This window comes from Coregonus lavaretus, assembly GCF_964263955.1.
Source record: "Coregonus lavaretus genome assembly, chromosome: 1".
Lineage (NCBI taxonomy): Eukaryota > Metazoa > Chordata > Actinopteri > Salmoniformes > Salmonidae > Coregonus > Coregonus lavaretus.
This window is the reverse complement of record NC_139988.1, coordinates 37,610,266-37,629,795: the sequence shown is the minus strand read 5'-3', so window position 1 is coordinate 37,629,795 and position 19,530 is coordinate 37,610,266. Positions and strand designations below refer to the sequence as shown.

Sequence of the window (19,530 nt, the reverse complement as noted above, 5' to 3'; positions counted from 1 at the left end):
GCTAAATCCATCACTAACCCCATCTCAGAGTTCACATTTTTTAAAATAATAGTGTCACACAATGCCCTTGACAAAAACCTAGAAAGGAGAAGAGAGGAGGAAGAGAGTGACACAGAAAGAGGAGATAGAGACAAGAAAGGGGTAAAGGAAAAGGTGGTGTGAGGATGTTAGGAGGACGTACTGTGTCCTTGGTCGGGGCGAGGATCTCCTCGATCATCATGCTGTCCCGTGCGTAGGAGCTGCGGTTGAGGGTGTTGGACCTATCCGAACTGAAGGAGCGGAGGCTGGGTTGTTTAAATGTTACCACGCAACACAGCGGGTGACAATGAACAGCAGGCCCAAACCAAAAGAAAAGCAAAAGTAAAATAAATCCATTACTACATGCAACCTCCAGGGAACTGAATTGTACTGTACAATGTACTGTATATAGCGCAGGGCAAGATTAGAGGTAGATAGGAGTTATTCAGAGATGGAAATGAAAGGGAGGTCAATCGGTTTTTACTGAGAGAGAAAGAGGGAGAGAGAGAAAGAGAGAGATAAAGGTGTTGTAGGTGTGTCTGTGTATCATGAACACTGATGTAAGAGGTCAAATACAGTCTGACTATTGTAGATGTTTCAGAGAGGACACTGGATGGAGAATCACATTTGATCTACTAACAAACAAATAATGTGGAAACTACACTACAGTACATATGGTATGGAACTAACTTTGAGTAATTCAATTACGTCACTAAAACATCCGGATTCTTTATGGTTATTAAATCAATATTTAGTTATAACGGTTCCTAAAAATAATCTTGAACTACTTTGAAGTATCCTAATTTGTATTCAGTTAAAGTAATGTAGCTAATTCAATTAAACATTCGTTTTAGGATGGGCAAAATTCTGTGTCTTTCATTTCTCAGATGACTTGGATTTGTGTTAGTTTGGTACAGAGATGATGGTCCTCTTCATCTTGCTTGCTGTGTTGTGATGTTTGCCTGGTGTTGCAGATGTTTGTGAGTATACACACACACTTCTAGGGGTGTTTTCTCAGAAGACGTGTGTGTATAACCTAGTTACGAGTGTGTGTGCCCATGTGTGTGTGTGTGTGTGTGTGTGTGTGTGTGTGTGTGTGTGTGTGGGTATGTGCGTAGACAGAGGGAGAGAAATACTGCAGAGCTCAACATGTTTGAGTTGGTATGCTATTCAGCACAGAGAAAAGTCCTTTATTCAGCACTGCAGCTGAAGTTTCTAAGCAACTCCACTCTGCCTGAATGGACTGGCATCACAAATCTGTTTTAGCCTACTCCAGTGTTTCCCAAATTGGAGTCGCAACCCCATGTGGGGTCGCCTGATTTTAAAATGGGGTCGCGAGATAAACCCAGACAAAAACATTTTGTGCTTGGTTCATTGAACCTAACCGTTATGTCAGTAACCTCTGGTAGCAGCTAGATGCGGTCGTAATAAACAAAGCGGTTTCTGTTTTCTTCCTACAAATGTGTCTCTATCTTTGTAACGGCTTAAGCCACAACATATTATGACCCCATCACTGAAAGATAAGACTCTGAGGAACACATACATGTCTTCTGTTTCCCTCTACAATGCCCACAATGACTCAATAGAACAGAGTGGACAAGACCAGGCACTAAATCAGACTGAGGGGAAAACATCAATGATGATGTTATTTTCTGTACAGAAGTTCATACAAAAATATTGCCTGATGATCTTCTGAACTTCCCAATACCTTTCTGATGCATTTCAGTCATTCAACCCATACTTCTTTAAGATTGAAATATTGTCAAAAAATACTGTCAGACTGATTTGTAACAGATTGTCATAGCCTTAATTAAAAAAGTAAACACTGGCCGTTCATTAAATCACTTTCCTTATATGGTGGGGTCACACATTTTATTTTATATAACAATGGGGTCGCAGGCCAAAAAAGTTTGGGAACCCCTGGCCTACTCTCTCTGTGGTGCTGCCTGTGTTTGCTCGTCACAGCTTTCCTTCCTCTCTCCTTCTTACCCCCTCTTTCTCTCTCTCGCTCTCTTTCCTCCTTTCCTCCAATCTTTCTCTCGCCAATTCAATTCCATTTTGTTTTATTTGTACAGAGTTGTTTACAATTACATTTTCACGGGTGCACTTAGTGGAAGCCTTCCCCCTTCCTTTATTTTACTCCCTCCTTACTCCCTCACTTTCTCCATCCGGCTTCTTTATGTACCATTTCATGCCTCTCAGTGGCCTTGATCAATCTGCCTCTGTCCCTCACCCCTTCCCTCTTTGCTATTCTGAACACTGCTTTGCACATTTCTCTCACTGCTTTCTCTCATCATCTCTTTTCCACTCTCACTCTCTCTCCACATTTTAAGATGAGGCAGTGTTATTTGATCTAGAAAGAAAGTGAATATTTGCTTATCTAAGTCAGCTCAACAAGTTGGTTGTGCAGACCATTACTATCATTGCTCGGTCATCATTAATCTGTCATTCATGACATAGTTCCAAGGCAAAATGTGTATGTGTGTGTGTGTGTGTGTGTGTGTGTGTGTGTGTGTGTGTGTGTGTGTGTGTGTGTGTGTGTGTGTGTGTGTGTGTGTGTGTGTGTGTGAGTGTGTGTGTGTGTGTGCGTGTGTGTGCGCGCACCTGCCATTGGTCTGTTATTCGTCAGATAGGTCAATGTGGGATTTTTAGACAACAAGCCATTCTTTGGCCTTAAGGTTTCCATCTCTGCATACCAGAGTAGGACATTTTAAAGCAATAGGTCATTTTTTAGGATTAAAATATCTCCAATTGATTGAAAATGGACTGAAACATATTGATCCCTGGAAGTTACAAAAAGTTTCACCTTAAAAAAAAATCTAAAGGGGAGGGTGTCACCTTAAACCACACCAAAAAGTTGGGTTAATAAACTCAAACCAAAGCACATGTCATTATTAAGTCACAACACATAACTGTCGCTTTTATTTTCTCATGTCTACTCTATTCATAACTTGTGTTAAATATTACTTGGTTTATTTGCAAATGATGAGGGGTTTATATTGACTTATGAGAAAATAAGGTGAACGTGTCAATGGAAAATATTAGTGAGCTCAAAATAAGTTTTCCAAATAATAAGTCACCAATAAACTTAAAGTATACCACACAAAGAATGACAATGGTTCATGAAGTCACAATACACAAAGGATGGGTCTGGGGAGGGAAATATGTTTCGAGAAAATGTGCTTTCTGCTCTTACCTGATCCTAGGACTAGAGTGAGAAACAGACAGGGTGCAAGAAAGAAAAAAGGAAAAGAAAAGTAGAGTGGTGAAAAGCAAAGCATTTAAAAACGTAAAAGCAGACCTGCTGTGTTTTTATTTTCATGTGACATTGATCTGCTTTTGCATGGGGCATGTTACAAGCCTGGGCTCATAGTCTGTGTGTGTGTGTGTGTGTGTGTGTGTGTGTGTGTGTGTGTGTGTGTGTGTGTGTGTGTGTGTGTGTGTGTGTGTGTGTGTGTGTGTGTGTGTGTGTGTGTGTGTGCGTGCGTGCGTGCGTGTGTGTGTGTGGAATAGATTGTGTGGCCCAGTCCGAGAGCAAACCACGCAAGGCCAATGTCATAAACAGAAAGGTAAGGGGAAAAGAAAGCAGCTGCTCGGCACCATACATTAATCAATCAATACAATAATTCACTGAAATAATAAAGCATTACATTTCCAGCACGGCAAAGAGTCATGTCAGCAATATCTTTTCACTGCACATATTCAACCAGTTTACTCTGCAATTAAAATAACAGAAGAATGATACAAGTTTCTCATAGCACAATATACAGGATAGGCATAGTTTATACAGTAGATGCAATACCTTATGAGAGAAAGCACTTGATTTGGACAGTCATCACTGTAACCTTTCAAGTTCCGAAAGCTTCTCTAGAGACTATAAAAATGGCACAGCCCAGTTCAAACCCCTTGGCTTGATTAATCAAACCAGGAAGAGCTGAAGTGAGTTCACGGCTCATATTGACTTTGTGACATGATGTGATAAACATTAAAAACATCTGACATCATCCATTATTGCTTAAAAGCTGATCTAACACTTATTTCATGATTAATCAAACAGTGGTTCTGTATTTGGGCTGTTTTGTTCCACAGTGTGCTGCTTCCTGACAGGCTGACACTGTTGTTGTTTTTAGTCAGTCAAGCATCACCATGCATTTGCCAGCTGTCAGGGGCACCACAATAGATGGCCAATGATGTGCTGTGGGATACACAATACTCATCTAATGTGGTGATGTATTTTCACCCAAACTTGCCAGTTTTCCGCTGGGCACTCAACTCTTAGCCAACAGCTAGTTGTCCTCTCTTTGAATACTGTACTGGGCAATAACGTATACATATCTGACCAAAGGCAGTATGTACAGTGCATTTGGAAAGTATTCAGACTCCATGACTTTTTCCACATTTTGTTACATTTATTTAAAAAAATCCTCATCAATCTACACACAATACCCCATAATGACAAAGCGAAAACAGTTGTTGTTTTTTGTTGTTGGAAATTTATAAAAACTAAAACATAGAAATACCTTATTTACATAATTATTCAGACACTTTGCTATGAGACTAGCATCCTGGTTCCATTGATCATCCTTGAGATGTTTCTACAACTTGATTGGAGTCCACCTGTGGTAAATTCAATTGATTGGACATGATTTGGAAAGGCACACACCTGTCTATATAAGGTCCCACAGTTGACAGTGCATGTCAGAGCAAAACCCAAGCCATGAGGTCGAAGGAATTGTCCGTAGAGCTCGGAGACAGGATTGTGTCGCGGCACAGATGTGGGGAAGGGTACCAAAACATTTCTGCAGTAGGAACTGAGCAATCAGGGAGAAGGGCCTTGGTCAGGGAGGTGACCAAGAACCCGATGGTCACTCTGACAGAGCTCCAGAGTTCCTCTGTGGAGATGGGATAACCTTCCAGAAGGACAACCATCTCTGCAGCACGCCACCAATCAGGCCTTTACGGTAGAGTTGCCAGACGGAAGCCACTCCTCAGTAAAAGGCACATGACAGCCCGCTTGGAGTTTGCCAAAAGGCCCCTAAAGGGTTCTCAGACCATGAGAAACAAGGTTCTCTGGTCTGATGAAACCAAGATTGAACTCTTTGGCCTGAATGCCAAGCGTCATGTCTGGAGGAAACCTGGCACCATCCCTAAGGTGAAGCATGGTGGTGGCAGCATCATGCTGTGGGGATGTTTTTCAGCGGCAGGGACTGGGAGACTAGTCAGGATCGAGGGAAAGATGAACAGAGCAAAGTACAGAGAGATCTTTGATGAAAACCTGCTCCAGAGCGCTCAGGACCTCAGACTGGGGCGAAGTTTTACCTTCCAACAGGACAACAACCCTAAGCACACAGCTAAGAAAACGCAGGAGTGGCTTCAGGACAAGTCTCTGAATGTCCTTGAGTGGCCCAGCCAGAGCCCGGACTTGAACTCGATTGAACATTTCTGGAGAGACCTGAAAATAGCTGTGCAGCGACGCTCCCCATCCAACCTGACAGAGCCTGAGAGGATCTGCAGAGAAGAATGGGAGAAACTCCCCAAATACAGACGTAAATGTAAATGTACAGGTGTGCCAAGCTTGTGGCGTCATACACAAGAAGACTCAAGGCTGTAATCGCTGCCAAACGTGCTTCAACAAAGTACTGGGTAAAGGGTCTGTATACTTATGTAAATGTGACATTTGCAAAGATTTCTAAAAAAGTGTTTTGCTTTGTCATTATGGGGTAGTGTGTAGATTGATGAGGGGGAAAAAACATTTTATCAATTTTAGAATGAGGCTGAAACGTAACAAAATGTGGCAAAAGTCAAGGGGTCTGAATACTTTCCGAATGCACTGTACAGTATAAGTGTAGGTATCAGTGACATTGAACAATAGTCATTCTATGGCCCGTAAAATACTCAAACTGCTGAATCATGATGCCATGCTGAACCAGGAGTATTACATCTTTATTACATCTTCATAACATATTTTTCTATGAAGGAAACTTAGATCACCACTATGTCTTTGAATTGCATTGCTCCCATACGTACAATTTCATCAACATATCAGCACATCTTAAACCTGTGTGTATGGAATGAACAAACACAGTGGCAATGCCAAACATGACATCACAATCAAGAGCATATAATGGCATAATACGGTCACATACCTTGCTGAGCGGACTCCTATGCTGAACCCCATGTAGCCCTCCTGTGGGAGAGAGTCGTCCCCCAGCTCCTTGAGGTCCTGGGGCCGCAGATATTTGTCAGTGTCGCCGGTCATTGCATCCTCACCTGGTGGAAAAGTCCCTCATCAATACTTCAAAGGCAATCCGGGCAAAAAGAGCATTGCGGTACTCCTAGAAAAACCTTACCACAGCTTTATAAGAGGCCTTGGGTAATTTATCAATGTCACTCTGATAACTAGTGGACCAGCATAGCTCTCCTGTTGGTAGGCTACTCATTGGGCTATAGTGAAGCTAAATAACAGCTACTCAGGTCTAGGCTACTTGAAATGAATGACACGGTAATAAATCCGTTCCAATCTATTCATAGGCTAATGAAGTCCCTTAGCTTGGAGATAGAGAAAAGCTACTTGCAGCATAGCTCTCCTGTCCAGTAAAACCAAACGCAGTTTGTATTGACACTCAAGCCAAAAAGCACAGAGGGTTAAACGCTAGCAGAACTCAAGCCGCAAGAGCACCTCGATTATCAAGGAGAAAAACACAGCAGTCCTTGTCGCGACAATCTATCCCCTTCTCCCCGACTCCAGCATGCAACAAACACTTCACTCTTCCACTGCAGCCCCTCCCCCCAGCAGTCCTACCTCTGCCGCACTCTCGCTCAGATGGGCTACAATGTCGCTACAGCTCTTTGCTACATTTTATTCAAATACGCTCCCATTCGCACAGTGACTGTAGAACATCAAAGGTGAGTAGGTTTTTCAAAGCTAATGCAGTAGACTACTGAAGAATATAACGTCATAGCATGCCAGCATGAACAATTCTCTTCTCCCTGTCCCAGCTTGCTCTCTCTCACACACGGCTCCCGCCTCAGCTACCCCGTAGCCTACAATATTCGACTGAATAGTGCTGCATTCTGCCACACAACTACGAAATGGCTTTATGCACCAATTCCCTGTGTCAAATCCATGCGACAGCACCCCTCCATGAACTACAGCCTAGCCTTCATGACTTACATAGAAAAACTGCCATGTCTGTCACCACTCTTATATTCCCGTGTTTGTCTTTATATTCCAATTATCCGCAGAACAGTTAACTTCCCCAAATAAATCCAGAGAGAGACGAGAGAGGTAGAAAATAAATCCCATACAGTCATGTGGTTGCAGCTGAAAGAATCCGAGGTTGAATTATTTGGTTTGGCTGTCCTTCCAGCAAAGGCCTATCCGAAAGCCTACTTATTGTATCTGCTGCAGTTGTTGCTAGTGTAGGGGCGGACTGCACCTCTGCCGCTGCTCTTCTGTCTCCTGCTGCAAACAAAGTTCAAACTATGCATACTTTTCCCGGTAGAGCACATCCGTGAGCGAAAAAGTAAATGAGGATGCCATTTAAGGTCGGAACAAGAGAGGTTGCTTTGCTAATGCATCTAGTTGGCTCAGTGAAAGCTAATCTCATTGGATTTGGAGATAAAGTCCACCAGTCCGGATAGCACCTCTGTCAATGGAGGCTGAATGGCACCAAAAACACAGCGGCAGAAGGATAGAGAGGTACTTATTTTACGACGGCGATAAACTCAGTTTGGTGAGACTGGAGGGAGAAAAAGGCTTTGAAGGACAACCCACTGGAACCCCTCCTGGATTTTTTTCCTTAGGAGGGGGGTGGACGGTGGAAATCTGGCTGCATTCCAAATGGGTGGACCAAAACTGATAATTGGTGCATCTTTTTGTCTCTCAAAGTAGCCTACACTTCAGTAAGTCAACACATTTTTGTAGTTTGGGAGAATTAGGCAACAATTATGACTGGTAACCACTTTTTCATTACATTTGAGTCATTTAGCAGATGCTCTTATCCAGAGCGACTTACATTATTTTGTTTTTTTTTCATACTGGCCCCCCGTGGGAATCGAACCGACAATCCTGGCGTTGCAAACGCCATGCTCTACCAAATGAGCTACATCCCTGCCGGCCATTCCCTCCCCTACCCTGAACGACGCTGGGCCAATTGTGCGCCGCCCCATGGGTCTCCCGGTCACGGCCAGCTACGACAGAGCCTGGATTCGAACCAGAAGCTCTAGTGGCACAGCTAGCACTGCGATGCAGTGGCTTAGACCACTGCGCCATATATATCCTGGGGTTATGCTAGGCTGAAAATAATAATATATATATATATATAAATATATATATTGTTCTTGTTATTTTCAGCCTAGGGGCTGTGCTGTGGACACTGATCCCAGAAGAATGCTGTGAGGACTTTAGACAGAGTGATCTAAGGAATGGGTAGTGGAATCAGCGTGCCACTCTGATTACAGCAGGACAGGAGTGACCTGTCATGGCCAATTGGATTGCCCTCCAGATAAAGAGATTAAGAGAGATGTAAACTTTTTCTGTCTGCACCATGGCATGCACTGTGGACGGACTGTCTAGAATTACTGGTGTAATGTATGGCCAGATATAACACCATTGTTCAGTAAGACTTTTCAGCATAGCTGCCTTGGTCGGTCTTACACTTAAGGCCATTTAGCAACATAGTAAACTGTGAGGATAACATGAACACTAAGAGCAGTAAACATTGCAGTGTGTGTTTATCAGCCCTGGTGTAGACACAGTAAGCACCACCTCTGATCAGTCACCAGATGAGTGTGTGGAACTTGTTGAGTCCAGCAGTATCATCTGACACAGAAACACTACACCCCTCTCTACAGTTACCTATGCAACACTCCATGGAAAAACTCATCCATTTTACAGTGGTGTCCGTTAATTGCTTCCCAAACACTTGGTGATAACTGAAATGGCCAGATCTGTTGCATGTACAGTTTCTGTGTAGTTACAAGGAATGTATAATAATTACTGTATTGTTACCAAATATATTGAAATACCATGTAACTACCATGCATAGTATTTTGGCAACAAAGTTAAATGACCCATAATGAATGTGGGAAAAAACATAAGTTAATTCAGCTTTACAGAAGGAAGGCCTGTCCCTTATAGCAAATTGCTCTAGGGCTCGAATACTTAGCTACATGCAGTGTAACCAGAATGACTGTGGATAGGTCACACCAAACATATCTTATCGCAAGCAAAAGAAAAGTCAAAATGCTCACACACAAACTTAATTTGTTTCCAGGGCTTACTTTCTCTGCTGATTTACACTACCAGTCAAAAGTTTGGACACACCTACTCATTCAAGGGTTTTTCTTTATTTGTAAAAAAAAACAATTACATTGTAGAATAATAGTGAACACATAAAAACTATGAAATAACACATATTGAATCATGTAGTAACCAAAAAAGTGTTAAACAAAGGATTTTTTTTTAAATGCGTTTGAGCCAATCAGTTGTATTGTGACGGGGGGGAAGATAGCCCTATTTGGTAAAATACCAAGTCCATATAATGGCAAGAACTGCTCAAATATTCAAAGAGAAACAACAGTCCATCATTACTTTAAGACATGAAGGTCAGTCGATACGGAAAATGTCAAGAACTTAGAAGGTTTCTTCAAGTGCAGTCGCAAAACCATCAAGCACTATGATGAAACTGGCTCTCATGAGGACCGCCACAGGAATTTATGAGGCTGGTAACTCTAATGAACTTATCCTCTGCAGCAGAGGTAAGTTCATTAGAGTTACCAGCCTCAGAAATTGCAGCCCAAATAAATGCTTCACAGAGTTCAAGTGACATGGCCATTAGACCGGTGGAAATCTGTCCTTTGGTCTTATGAGTCCAAATTTGAGATTTTTGGTTCAAACCGCTGTGTCTTTGTGAGACGCGGTGTAGGTGAACAGATTATCTCCTCATGTGTAGTTCCCACCGTAAAGCATGGAGGAGGAGGTGTTAAGGTGTGGGGGTGCTTTGCTGGTGACACTGTCTGTGATTTATTTAGAATTCAAGGCACACTTAACCAGCATGGCTACCAAAGCATTCTTTAGCGATACGCCATCCCATCTGGTTTGGGCTTAGTGGGACTATCATTTGTTTTTCAACAGGACAATGACCCAACACACCTCCAGGCTGTGTAAGGGCTATTTTACCAAGAAGGAGAGTGATGGAGTGCTGCATCAGATGACCTGGCCTCCACAATCCCCCGACCTCAACCCAATTGAGATGGTTTGGGATGAGTCGGACGGCAGAGTGAAGGAAAAGCAGCCAACAAGTGCTCAGCATATGTGGGAACTCCTTCAAGACTGTTGGAAAAGCATTCCAGGTGAAGCTGGTTGAGAGACTGCCAAGAGCATGCAAAGCTGTCATCAATGCAAAGGGTGGCTATTTGAAGAATATCAAATATAAAATATATTTTGATTTGTTTAACAGTTTTTTGGTTACTACATGATTCCATGTGTTATTTCATAGCTTTGATGTCTTCACTATTATTCTACAATGTAAAAAATAGTAAAAAATAAAGAAAAACCCTTGAATGAGTAGGTGTGTCCAAACTTTTGACTGGTACTGTACATTTGGTGACAATGCTTCAGCCATTGATATCAACTACTGATACATAGCTCAAACAAGATACTCAGAGAAAGCTGCATTTCAGTGAAAGGAAGCAGAGAGAAAGAGGTGTGTTCTGGCTATTATGTTCCAGATAGCCAGGCAAACTCCTAGCAGCAGCAGACAGTTAGTGAAGCAGTGTATCGGCAATGTGGCGAGATGGTTTACTTTCCAACAGGTGAGGCGCAGGTGAAGGAATGGGGTTACGTGAAAAGAGTGAAACATAAACAAAACTACTGCGTAGAAAAATGTGGCAAATACCTTCGTCAACATCTGAAATACAGTCCTCATTGAGAATTTCCGGCACATTAGCCTTAACTGTGTGATTTGAATACATACAGTAAATGGGATGTTAATAAGACACGTCAAATGGCACACTTTCACAAATATGAGATGCATCCACTCATGTTTGAATACACAAAACCCAGGTTAACCCTAACTGGCGAGGATCCAAACACATGATTCCACTGTCATCTCATGGGGGAATGCACGGCTTAGGTTATAAGGGACGTTTTACAACAGTCACATCATCACATATACTCATACCTTCATCTTCAGACATGTCCAGAAACTCGTTCATGGTCTCTGGGACGTTCATTTTGTGTTTTTCTGTCGTAGTCTGGTGATAAAAGAGGAAAGAGTGAGACATGAATAATGTAGATGAATTCTACTGTACCCAGTGACCCCTGCTTGGCCCTGGGTGTCACTATTAATACATCCCTCCTGACACGTGGACAGATCAGGTCTCAGGGGCTATTTGAGGAGCACCAGGAGATTCAATCTGGGCTTTTCACACAGGTCACTATCAAATATGTGAGGGAGCATTTCTGGAATCACATGGAGTTACTCTTGTATACTGTTTCAGGGCCAAGTACTAATTTGAGATACGCATAAGTAACTCATCCAGTGATTTCAAGGTTTGAGTTGTACAGTATTTTCACACCTCATGTTAGGATTCGGCCCAATTTCATCAGAGGAATAAACTAATGTTTATTAATTTATTCTGTACTTTTAGTGAACCCCAAGTACATGGTCAGATGACTGTAACAAATACTGTTCATAGAGACAGACCACTAGTCTGGATTTGCATTTGTTTTACATCCACTAGGAATGCAAATCGATATTTGCTTTGCATTACCATAGCACCATAACACACACAGAGAGATAAGCATGTTATGTACTGCAAGGTGTCTCACGTGTGATAACTGGACTAGTGTTTGGGTATGCACTTCCGTAATCTACACCTGCTACCAGTACAGCAATGGAACACAACTCAAGTCTTCCACTGCTGCTGTGTCTGCTTGCACAATTAGTATCAGATAAAGGTCTGTGTTCATGCCAGGTGAGTAGACTCATCAATGAGTACAATACACCAATTGAGATTTACAGTCAAATTGAGCGCCAGAAGCAATATTCACTGGACAAAGACAAGCAATAACAATGGGGCTAGGCCACACTGGTCCACATGAAAACAGATAGACGAGCAGGAAAACAGAGAGACAAACTAACTTACAGAAAGATAAACATACAGACAAACAAAGGCAAATGGACAAAGAGACAGGCATGGCGTCTTACCACAGAGGTCAGATTCTCATCAGTCAGCGGCATGAGAGTGTCCACCACAGAGATGTAACCAAGGCGACGGGCAATGGACAAGGCTGTGTTCCCGTTCTGTGAAGAGGAGGAGAAGAATTGGAGGTGTAAAGGATAGGAGGTTGTAATATGTGTGTGTTTTTACTTTGTTCTTGTGGACACATTAGTGCTGTGTATGTGTATGTACAGTATACAATGTATGTACAGTATACTATTGTATGTGTCCTGCTGCTCTATTTGTTTCTGTGTATCCCTGCTGACTGGGGCTTCTGTCAGAGAGCTGCTGAGACAGCAGGTTTTCCCATGGTGCCTCACTCACCACGGTCAGCTGATTGGCTGAGGCTCCGTGCTGCAGCAGCAGGTTGATGATTTGGGTGTGACCCTGCTGCGCCGCCTGGTGGAGGGGCGTGTAGCCGTTCTGTGGACAGAGACAGAGAGTAAAGGAGGGATGAGCGGGATGATAGTGAGAGAAAGAATGAGATGGGGAGAAATTGAGGGGAGTGAGGAAAGGGGAATGCAAAGAGAAAACAAGGGGGAGAAAATAGTAATACAAACAGTGGGGCAGCAAGGGAGGGAGAGCGGGAGGGACCAAAACAAAGAGAGTGTTAGGGAGGTGAAATAACACACACACATAACCTGACAAAGGTAAATACGCTCAAATGAACACCACATGGGAGAGATCTTCAGTTGTTTACCTTTGTTTTGCCATCAACTCTGGCCTGGTTCTGTATGAGGAAGTTTGCCATCTTGACGTTGCCATAGTGACAAGCCACATGCAGCGGAGTGTATCCCATCTGTTTTACCCAAGGGAAAGGGACAGAGAGAGGGGGAACAATAGAGAGAAAGAAAGGAAGATGTGAGCTTGTTACTTCTCGTCCTGTGACGTCACAGCCCTCGTGTGTGTAGGACGTAACTAACATTAACTTTACACAAGTGTGACACAAAATTCCTATTATACATCAAGAACTTAATAACACTTCTCTATTAGAAACACCTGATAGAAAAGATGAATGGATGAACAGCCTTGGCTTTCAACCAGTGTGCTGTCAGCACAAACACAGTGTGTAACCTCATGCTGTGTAACCTTGAGCTGCTGTAGGTCTCTGTCTGTGTTTGTGGGGGGGGGGGGGGGGGGGGGGGGGTGACGACAATGGGCGGTCTTCTGCATGAAGCAGGGGAGGTTACTGGTAGTGCCGCATGTACAGACACAAACACCTGTCACTCAGGTGTCCTCCTATCCTTTATTCATGGCTCACCTGAGAACAGGTGTGTGTGTGTGGGTAGGTGTTTATCTTTAGCACTTATTTAATGCACTATTCTAAACACATGAATTAACCATCTATAACCCCTGGTCTATGATTGACAGAGGAGAGTTGAAATCAAGGGCATCTCTTTGTCCCACAGGCTTTCACTGTGATAGTCTGTACGGTCTGTTCCCTGTGGTTGCCGTAGAAACAGCGTGACCTTCACCTTTGTCTCAGGGTCGATGTCCGCGCCCTGGTTGAGCAGGACTTCTGCCACGTTGACTTTGTCCTCCTGCGCCGCTAAGTGGAGAGGTGTGAGACCGCTCTGAAAGAGACATGCATGCGCGCATAGACACACACACACGGTTAGAATGCCTTTTTCATGGCTGGGGGATCGCAGCTTTGTCAAAGCAAAGCGTCTTTTCATCCACGTTTTTAAAAAGTAACAGGGATAGGACATTAGCTAGCAGGGAGGTTGTTTTGAAAATCCTGCGGCTGCTTTTGAACTCAGTAAAAAGCATCAGGGAAAATGAGAGACTCAGCTGTGGTCTAATCCACTATGCTAATGTGGCGAGAGGTGTTAATCTGCCTTCAACTAGTGCTCATTACGATGACACAGGCCCTCTAGGCTAATATTAGCGGGCTTAAATCAGCCCCAGAAAAGCCTGGCCACTGGTATGTCTATGTATGTGCCTTTGGTTACATGTGTCTGTGGTTGTCAAATCAAATCAAAAATCTAATTTTATTGGTCGCATACACATATTTTGCAGATGTTATCGCAGGTGCAGTGAAATGCTTATGGTTCTAGCTCCAACAGTGCAGTAATACCTAACAATACAAAGCAATACACACAAATCCCCCAAAAATAATTAAATTAAGAAATATAGTAGTTATATAGGATGAGCCTGGACTAGAATACAGTATAAAAATATAAAGTGGATAAACAGTATGTAAACATAATTAAAGTGACCAGTGTTCAATGACTATGTACATAGGGCAGCAGTCTCTAAGGTGCAGGTCAGAGTACAGGGTGGTAGCTGGCTAGTAACGCTGACTAAATTCAGGGCAGGGTACTGGACAGAGTCCGGCTAGTGGTGACTATTTAATGGTCTGATGGCCTGGAGATAGAAGCTGTTTTTCAGTCTCTCTGACATCTATCCATGGTTTTTGGTTTGGATAAGTTCTAATCGTCACAGTGGGAACAGCATTCTTTATGCACTTCCTGATGAACTCAGTCACAGAGTCAGTGTATACGTCAATACTATTCTCAGAGGCAGCCCGGGAGATTTCCCAGTCTGCGTGATCAAAACAATCTTGAAGCATAGATTTCGATTGGTCAGACCAACGTTGAACATTCCTTAACACGGGTACTTCCTGTTTAAGTTTCTGCCTATAGGAGGGGAGGAGCAAAATGGAGGCGTGATCTGATTTGCCAAAGGGAGGGCGGGGGAGTAGCAATGGTCAAGAGTGCTTGATGAGCGAGTAGCACAGGAGATAAAACTTAGGTAGCGTTTTCCTGATTTCCTTTATTCATGTACCCACGTACAATTAATGTAGCCTCAGGATTTGCGTTTTCCAGTTTGCACAAAGTCCAGTGTAGTTCCTTGAGAGGAAAATTATCTCGGTCGGCATTTGATGGTGAGGTATTCCAGATTGGGAGAACAAAAGGATTTGAGTTTCTGTACGTTACCACAATCACACCATGAGTTGTTAACCATGAAACATACACCTCTCTTTTTCCCGGAGAGTTCTTTCTTCCTGTCCGCGTGATGGACAGAGAACCCCGCTGGCTGAATGGAGGGGACAGTATATCCGGAGAGAGACATGATTCCATAAAACAGAGTACGCCTCCTGAGTCTGACTAAGAGCCTACTCCTTGCCTCTGGAAGTTCAAATAAAGAATCAAATTCAGGGAATTCACATTTCTGGTCAAAATCCTGGTGAGTGACTGTCGATCTAATATCCAAAAGTTATTTTCAGCTGTCGGTAAATAATCCAAGAAAAGTTCTGCGCAAATAATGTAAGAACTAACTAAAAATACTGCAAAGTTGGCTAGGAGCTACAGTGGGGAAAAAAAGTATTTAGTCAGCCACCAATTGTGCAAGTTCTCCCACTTAAAAAGATGAGAGAGGCCTGTAATTTTCATCATAGGTACACGTAAACTATGACAGACAAAATGAGAAAAAAATATCCAGAAAATCACATTGTAGGATTTTTTATGAATTTATTTGCAAATTATGGTGGAAAATAAGTATTTGGTCAATAACAAAAGTTTCTCAATACTTTGTTATATACCCTTTGTTGGCAATGACACAGGTCAAATGTTTTCTGTAAGTCTTCACAAGGTTTTCACACACTGTTGCTGGTATTTTGGCCCATTCCTCCATGCAGATTTCCTCTAGAGCAGTGATGTTTTGGGGCTGTCGCTGGGCAACACGGACCATATGACATTCTCCCAATCCTCTTCTGGATCATCCAAATGCACTCTAGCAAACTTCAGATGGGCCTGGACATGTACTGGCTTAAGCAGGGGGACATGTCTGGCACTGCAGGATTTGAGTCCCTGGCGGCGTAGTGTGTTACTGATGGTAGGCTTTGTTACTTTGGTCCCAGCTCTCTGCAGGTCATTCACTAGGTCCCCCCGTGTGGTTCTGGGATTTTTGCTCACCGTTCTTGTGATCATTTTGACCCCACGGTATGAGATCTTGCGTGGAGCCCCAGATCGAGGGAGATTATCAGTGGTCTTGTATGTCTTCCATTTCCTAATAATTGCTCCGACAGTTGATTTCTTCAAACCAAGCTGCTTACCTATTGCAGATTCAGTCTTCCCAGCCTGGTGCAGGTCTACAATTTTGTTTCTGGTGTCCTTTGACAGCCCTTTGGTCTTGGCCATAGTGGAGTTTGGAGTGTGACTGTTTGAGGTTGTGGACAGGTGTCTTTTATACTGATAACAAGTTCAAACAGGTGCCATTAATACAGGTAACGAGTGGAGGACAGAGGAGCCTCTTAAAGAAGAAGTTACAGGTCTGTGAGAGCCAGAAATCTTGCTTGTTTGTAGGTGACCAAATACTTATTTTCCACCATAATTTGCAAATAAATTCATTAAAAATCCTACAATGTGATTTTCTGGATTTTTTTTCTCATTTTGTCTGTCATAGTTGACGTGTACCTATGATGAGAATTACAGGCCTCTCTCATCTTTTTAAGTGGGAGAACTTGCACAATTAGGGGCTGACTAAATACTTTTTTTCCCCACTGTAGAAACAGGGCGACCATGTCTGTCGGCGCCATCCTGTTGTGTATGTGTGCATGTGAACAGTAGTGTTCTATATGAGTGTGTGTGTCCAAGGTATTGATGGGTCTTGAGGCCTATGAGTGTTGAGCTGTAAAAATATAATTTCCACATGTTACCCTCCTGTGAGACCAGGTGAGAGTGTGCGTGTGTTGTGTGTGTGTGTGTGTTTATGTGAATGTAGTATAGTGTGCTGTGTTTGTGCTGTGTGTGCACCTGTGTGTGTGCTTTGTATGTCTGTCTGTATGTGTATACACAGTGTGTGTGTTACCTTGTTGCCCATGTTGACATTGGCGTTCTTGGTGAGCAGCAGAGAGACCAGGTCCACACTGCCCTCCTGTGCAGCCAGGTGAACAGGGCTGATGCCCTGGCGGGTCACAGCGTTGGTATCCGCCCCGTACTCAAGTAGCGTGGTCCCTATGTCCATCTGGTTCTTCTTGGCAGCTATGTGGAGGGGTGTGTAGCCATTCTAAGAAGAAGAGACACAGGGGAAAGGTATTCAGCACTCTCTGAGTGTACTCTATTCCAGGAGTTCCCAAACCTTTTAGCATCGGGGACCCCTTTTGTGATAGCAAATTCATCATGGACCCCCTCATAATATCAGAACACAACTCTTACTTTAGAGTGTGATGAAAATACCATACAAGCAGTTTTACTATGACTTCAGTACATGACCGGAGAAATCAAGTCTCAGGCCCTGGGAAATAATATTTTAAAGGCCCTCCTCTTGGCATCAGAGAGAACATTTTGCAGCTACTTTCCTGCAATTCTACACGTTTTGCCTTGGGCAAAGAGAACAGTTAGCAGTTTTAAAGCTAATTTCTTGCAATTCTACACATTTGCCATGGGGCAGATTGTGCCATTTGCAGTTTTTAAGTTTAAATTGCAGTGTGTTTATGCCCCCTGCTCTATTCTACTCTATTCTATTATTTTTCCAAATATTTATCTGTATGGGACCTCATTTGGGTTCTAGATAAAGAGATTATAACACACAGTACACTGTAAACATTCCATAATCTTAGCTAGGTGCAAGATTTAACTTAAGGCCTTGGTTAGCCTAGGGATATCTTTTGTTTTATTTAAATAATTAAAATAGTCTTGTCAGACACATTTCAACCACCAGGGTGATGTTAACAGAAACAACATGTTTCACCCTCTTCTCCCTTCACTGGACACACACTACTAAACAACAATAGCGGCAGGCAGGTAGAACAAGAGTTTTTGGCTGGGTGTTAAAGCCAGATCCATCCCAACATCCCAAAGGGTTTCCCTGGAGAGAACTGTTAGAGGAGCTCCACTGGTGGTATGACACTACAGGTGGGCTTTAACGCCATGGAAAGTCCAAGGGGTGCAGGGCGGTGGGGGATGTAATAAAGAGAGCCGAGAACATGGGTAGAGGCAGTAGGCAGATGTGGAAAAGCAAGACAAGCTCTTGACACCTACTTCGACTGTCATATAAGAAAGAAGGTAACTCAGTGCAAGGCAGTAATATTAGTTCATACCATGATAACAAGCATATCATATCACAGTTGATGACACAGTAAGACTACATGCATTAAATCAGATTTGTTTTTCTTATTCTACGACTGTTTTGGGTCATTGGCTTTCCAGACAGTATAATTTTCCAGTTTTCCATCTCTCTGTCTGTGTCACGATCGTCGGATACAGAGGACCAAGGCGCAGCGTGGAAGGTGAACATATTTATTAAATAATGATTACACGAACAAAAACAACAAATCGATACGTAACGTCCAAAGGTGCAAAACACAAACCTACACAGGAACAAGATCCCACAAACACTGGGAAAACTGGCTGCTTAAGTATGGTTCCCAATCAGAGACAACAAGCAACAGCTGATACACGTTGCCTCTGATTGAGAACCACACTGGCCAACATAGAACTACAAAACTAGAACGAAAAACAAATGAAAACTCACACCCTGGCTCAACATACTAGAGTCCCCAGAGCCAGGGCGTGACAGTACCCCCCCCAAAGGCGCGGACTCCGGCCGCGCCAACCAAACACCACAGGGGAGGGACCGGGTGGGCACTCCGCCTTGGCGGCGGATCCGGCTCCGGGCATGATCCCCACTCCCTCTCCAACCCCCTAAAGTACCCCTGGTCCGGTCTGGCCCCGCTGGCCGGAGCTGGACTGCACACTGGTGGAGCGGATTGCTCTAGCTCCGGCGTGAAGCAGCTGACCGGTGCCGGACCAGGCACCGGTGGAACAGGCACGGGCCGTGCCGGACTGACGACGCACACCACTGGCTTGGTGTGGGGAGCAGGAACGGGCCGGACCGGGCTGGCGACGCTCACCATAGGCTTGGTGCGGGGAGCAGGAGCGGGCCGGACCGGGCTGGCGACGCGCACCATTGGCTTGGTGCGGGGAGCAGGAGCGGGCCGGACCGGGCTGACGAAGCGCACCACTGACTTGGTGCGGAGAGCAGGAATGGACCGGACTGGGCTGGCGACGCGCACCACAGGCTCGGTGCAAGGGACAGGAACAGACCGGACCGTACTGGGGACACACACCACTGGCCCTACGCAGGGATCAGGAACGGGCCGGACCGGACTGGTAACACACCCCAGTACCTCTCGCCGTGCCTCTACACCTTCCTTCCCCTTTTTGACCAGTGGCCCCCGTAACCTGGTGGCCTCCTCTGCCAACCCGCTGGGCCGCTCTATGGCGGTCTCCTGCTGCCCCGTCGTCCACGGCGTGAGCCCCCCCCTAAAAATTCTGGGCT

General features: G+C 44.0%; 1 protein-coding gene across 1 annotated transcript in view; it reads right to left on the bottom strand.

Moving 5' to 3' along the window:
* The window catches only part of LOC311130034 (ankyrin-3-like), a 94,003-nt gene that overhangs the window by 41,433 nt on the left and 33,040 nt on the right, over positions 1 to 19,530 (bottom strand). The window contains exons 17-25 of the mRNA XM_084162651.1: positions 17,059 to 17,256; positions 13,722 to 13,820; positions 12,947 to 13,045; positions 12,571 to 12,669; positions 12,234 to 12,329; positions 11,205 to 11,277; positions 10,920 to 10,976; positions 6,165 to 6,288; positions 182 to 284 (exon numbers count right to left, since the gene is read on the bottom strand). Of these exons, the coding sequence (XP_084018777.1) occupies positions 182 to 284; positions 6,165 to 6,288; positions 10,920 to 10,976; positions 11,205 to 11,277; positions 12,234 to 12,329; positions 12,571 to 12,669; positions 12,947 to 13,045; positions 13,722 to 13,820; positions 17,059 to 17,256 (948 nt within the window). The remainder of the gene's footprint in view (positions 1 to 181; positions 285 to 6,164; positions 6,289 to 10,919; positions 10,977 to 11,204; positions 11,278 to 12,233; positions 12,330 to 12,570; positions 12,670 to 12,946; positions 13,046 to 13,721; positions 13,821 to 17,058; positions 17,257 to 19,530) is intronic.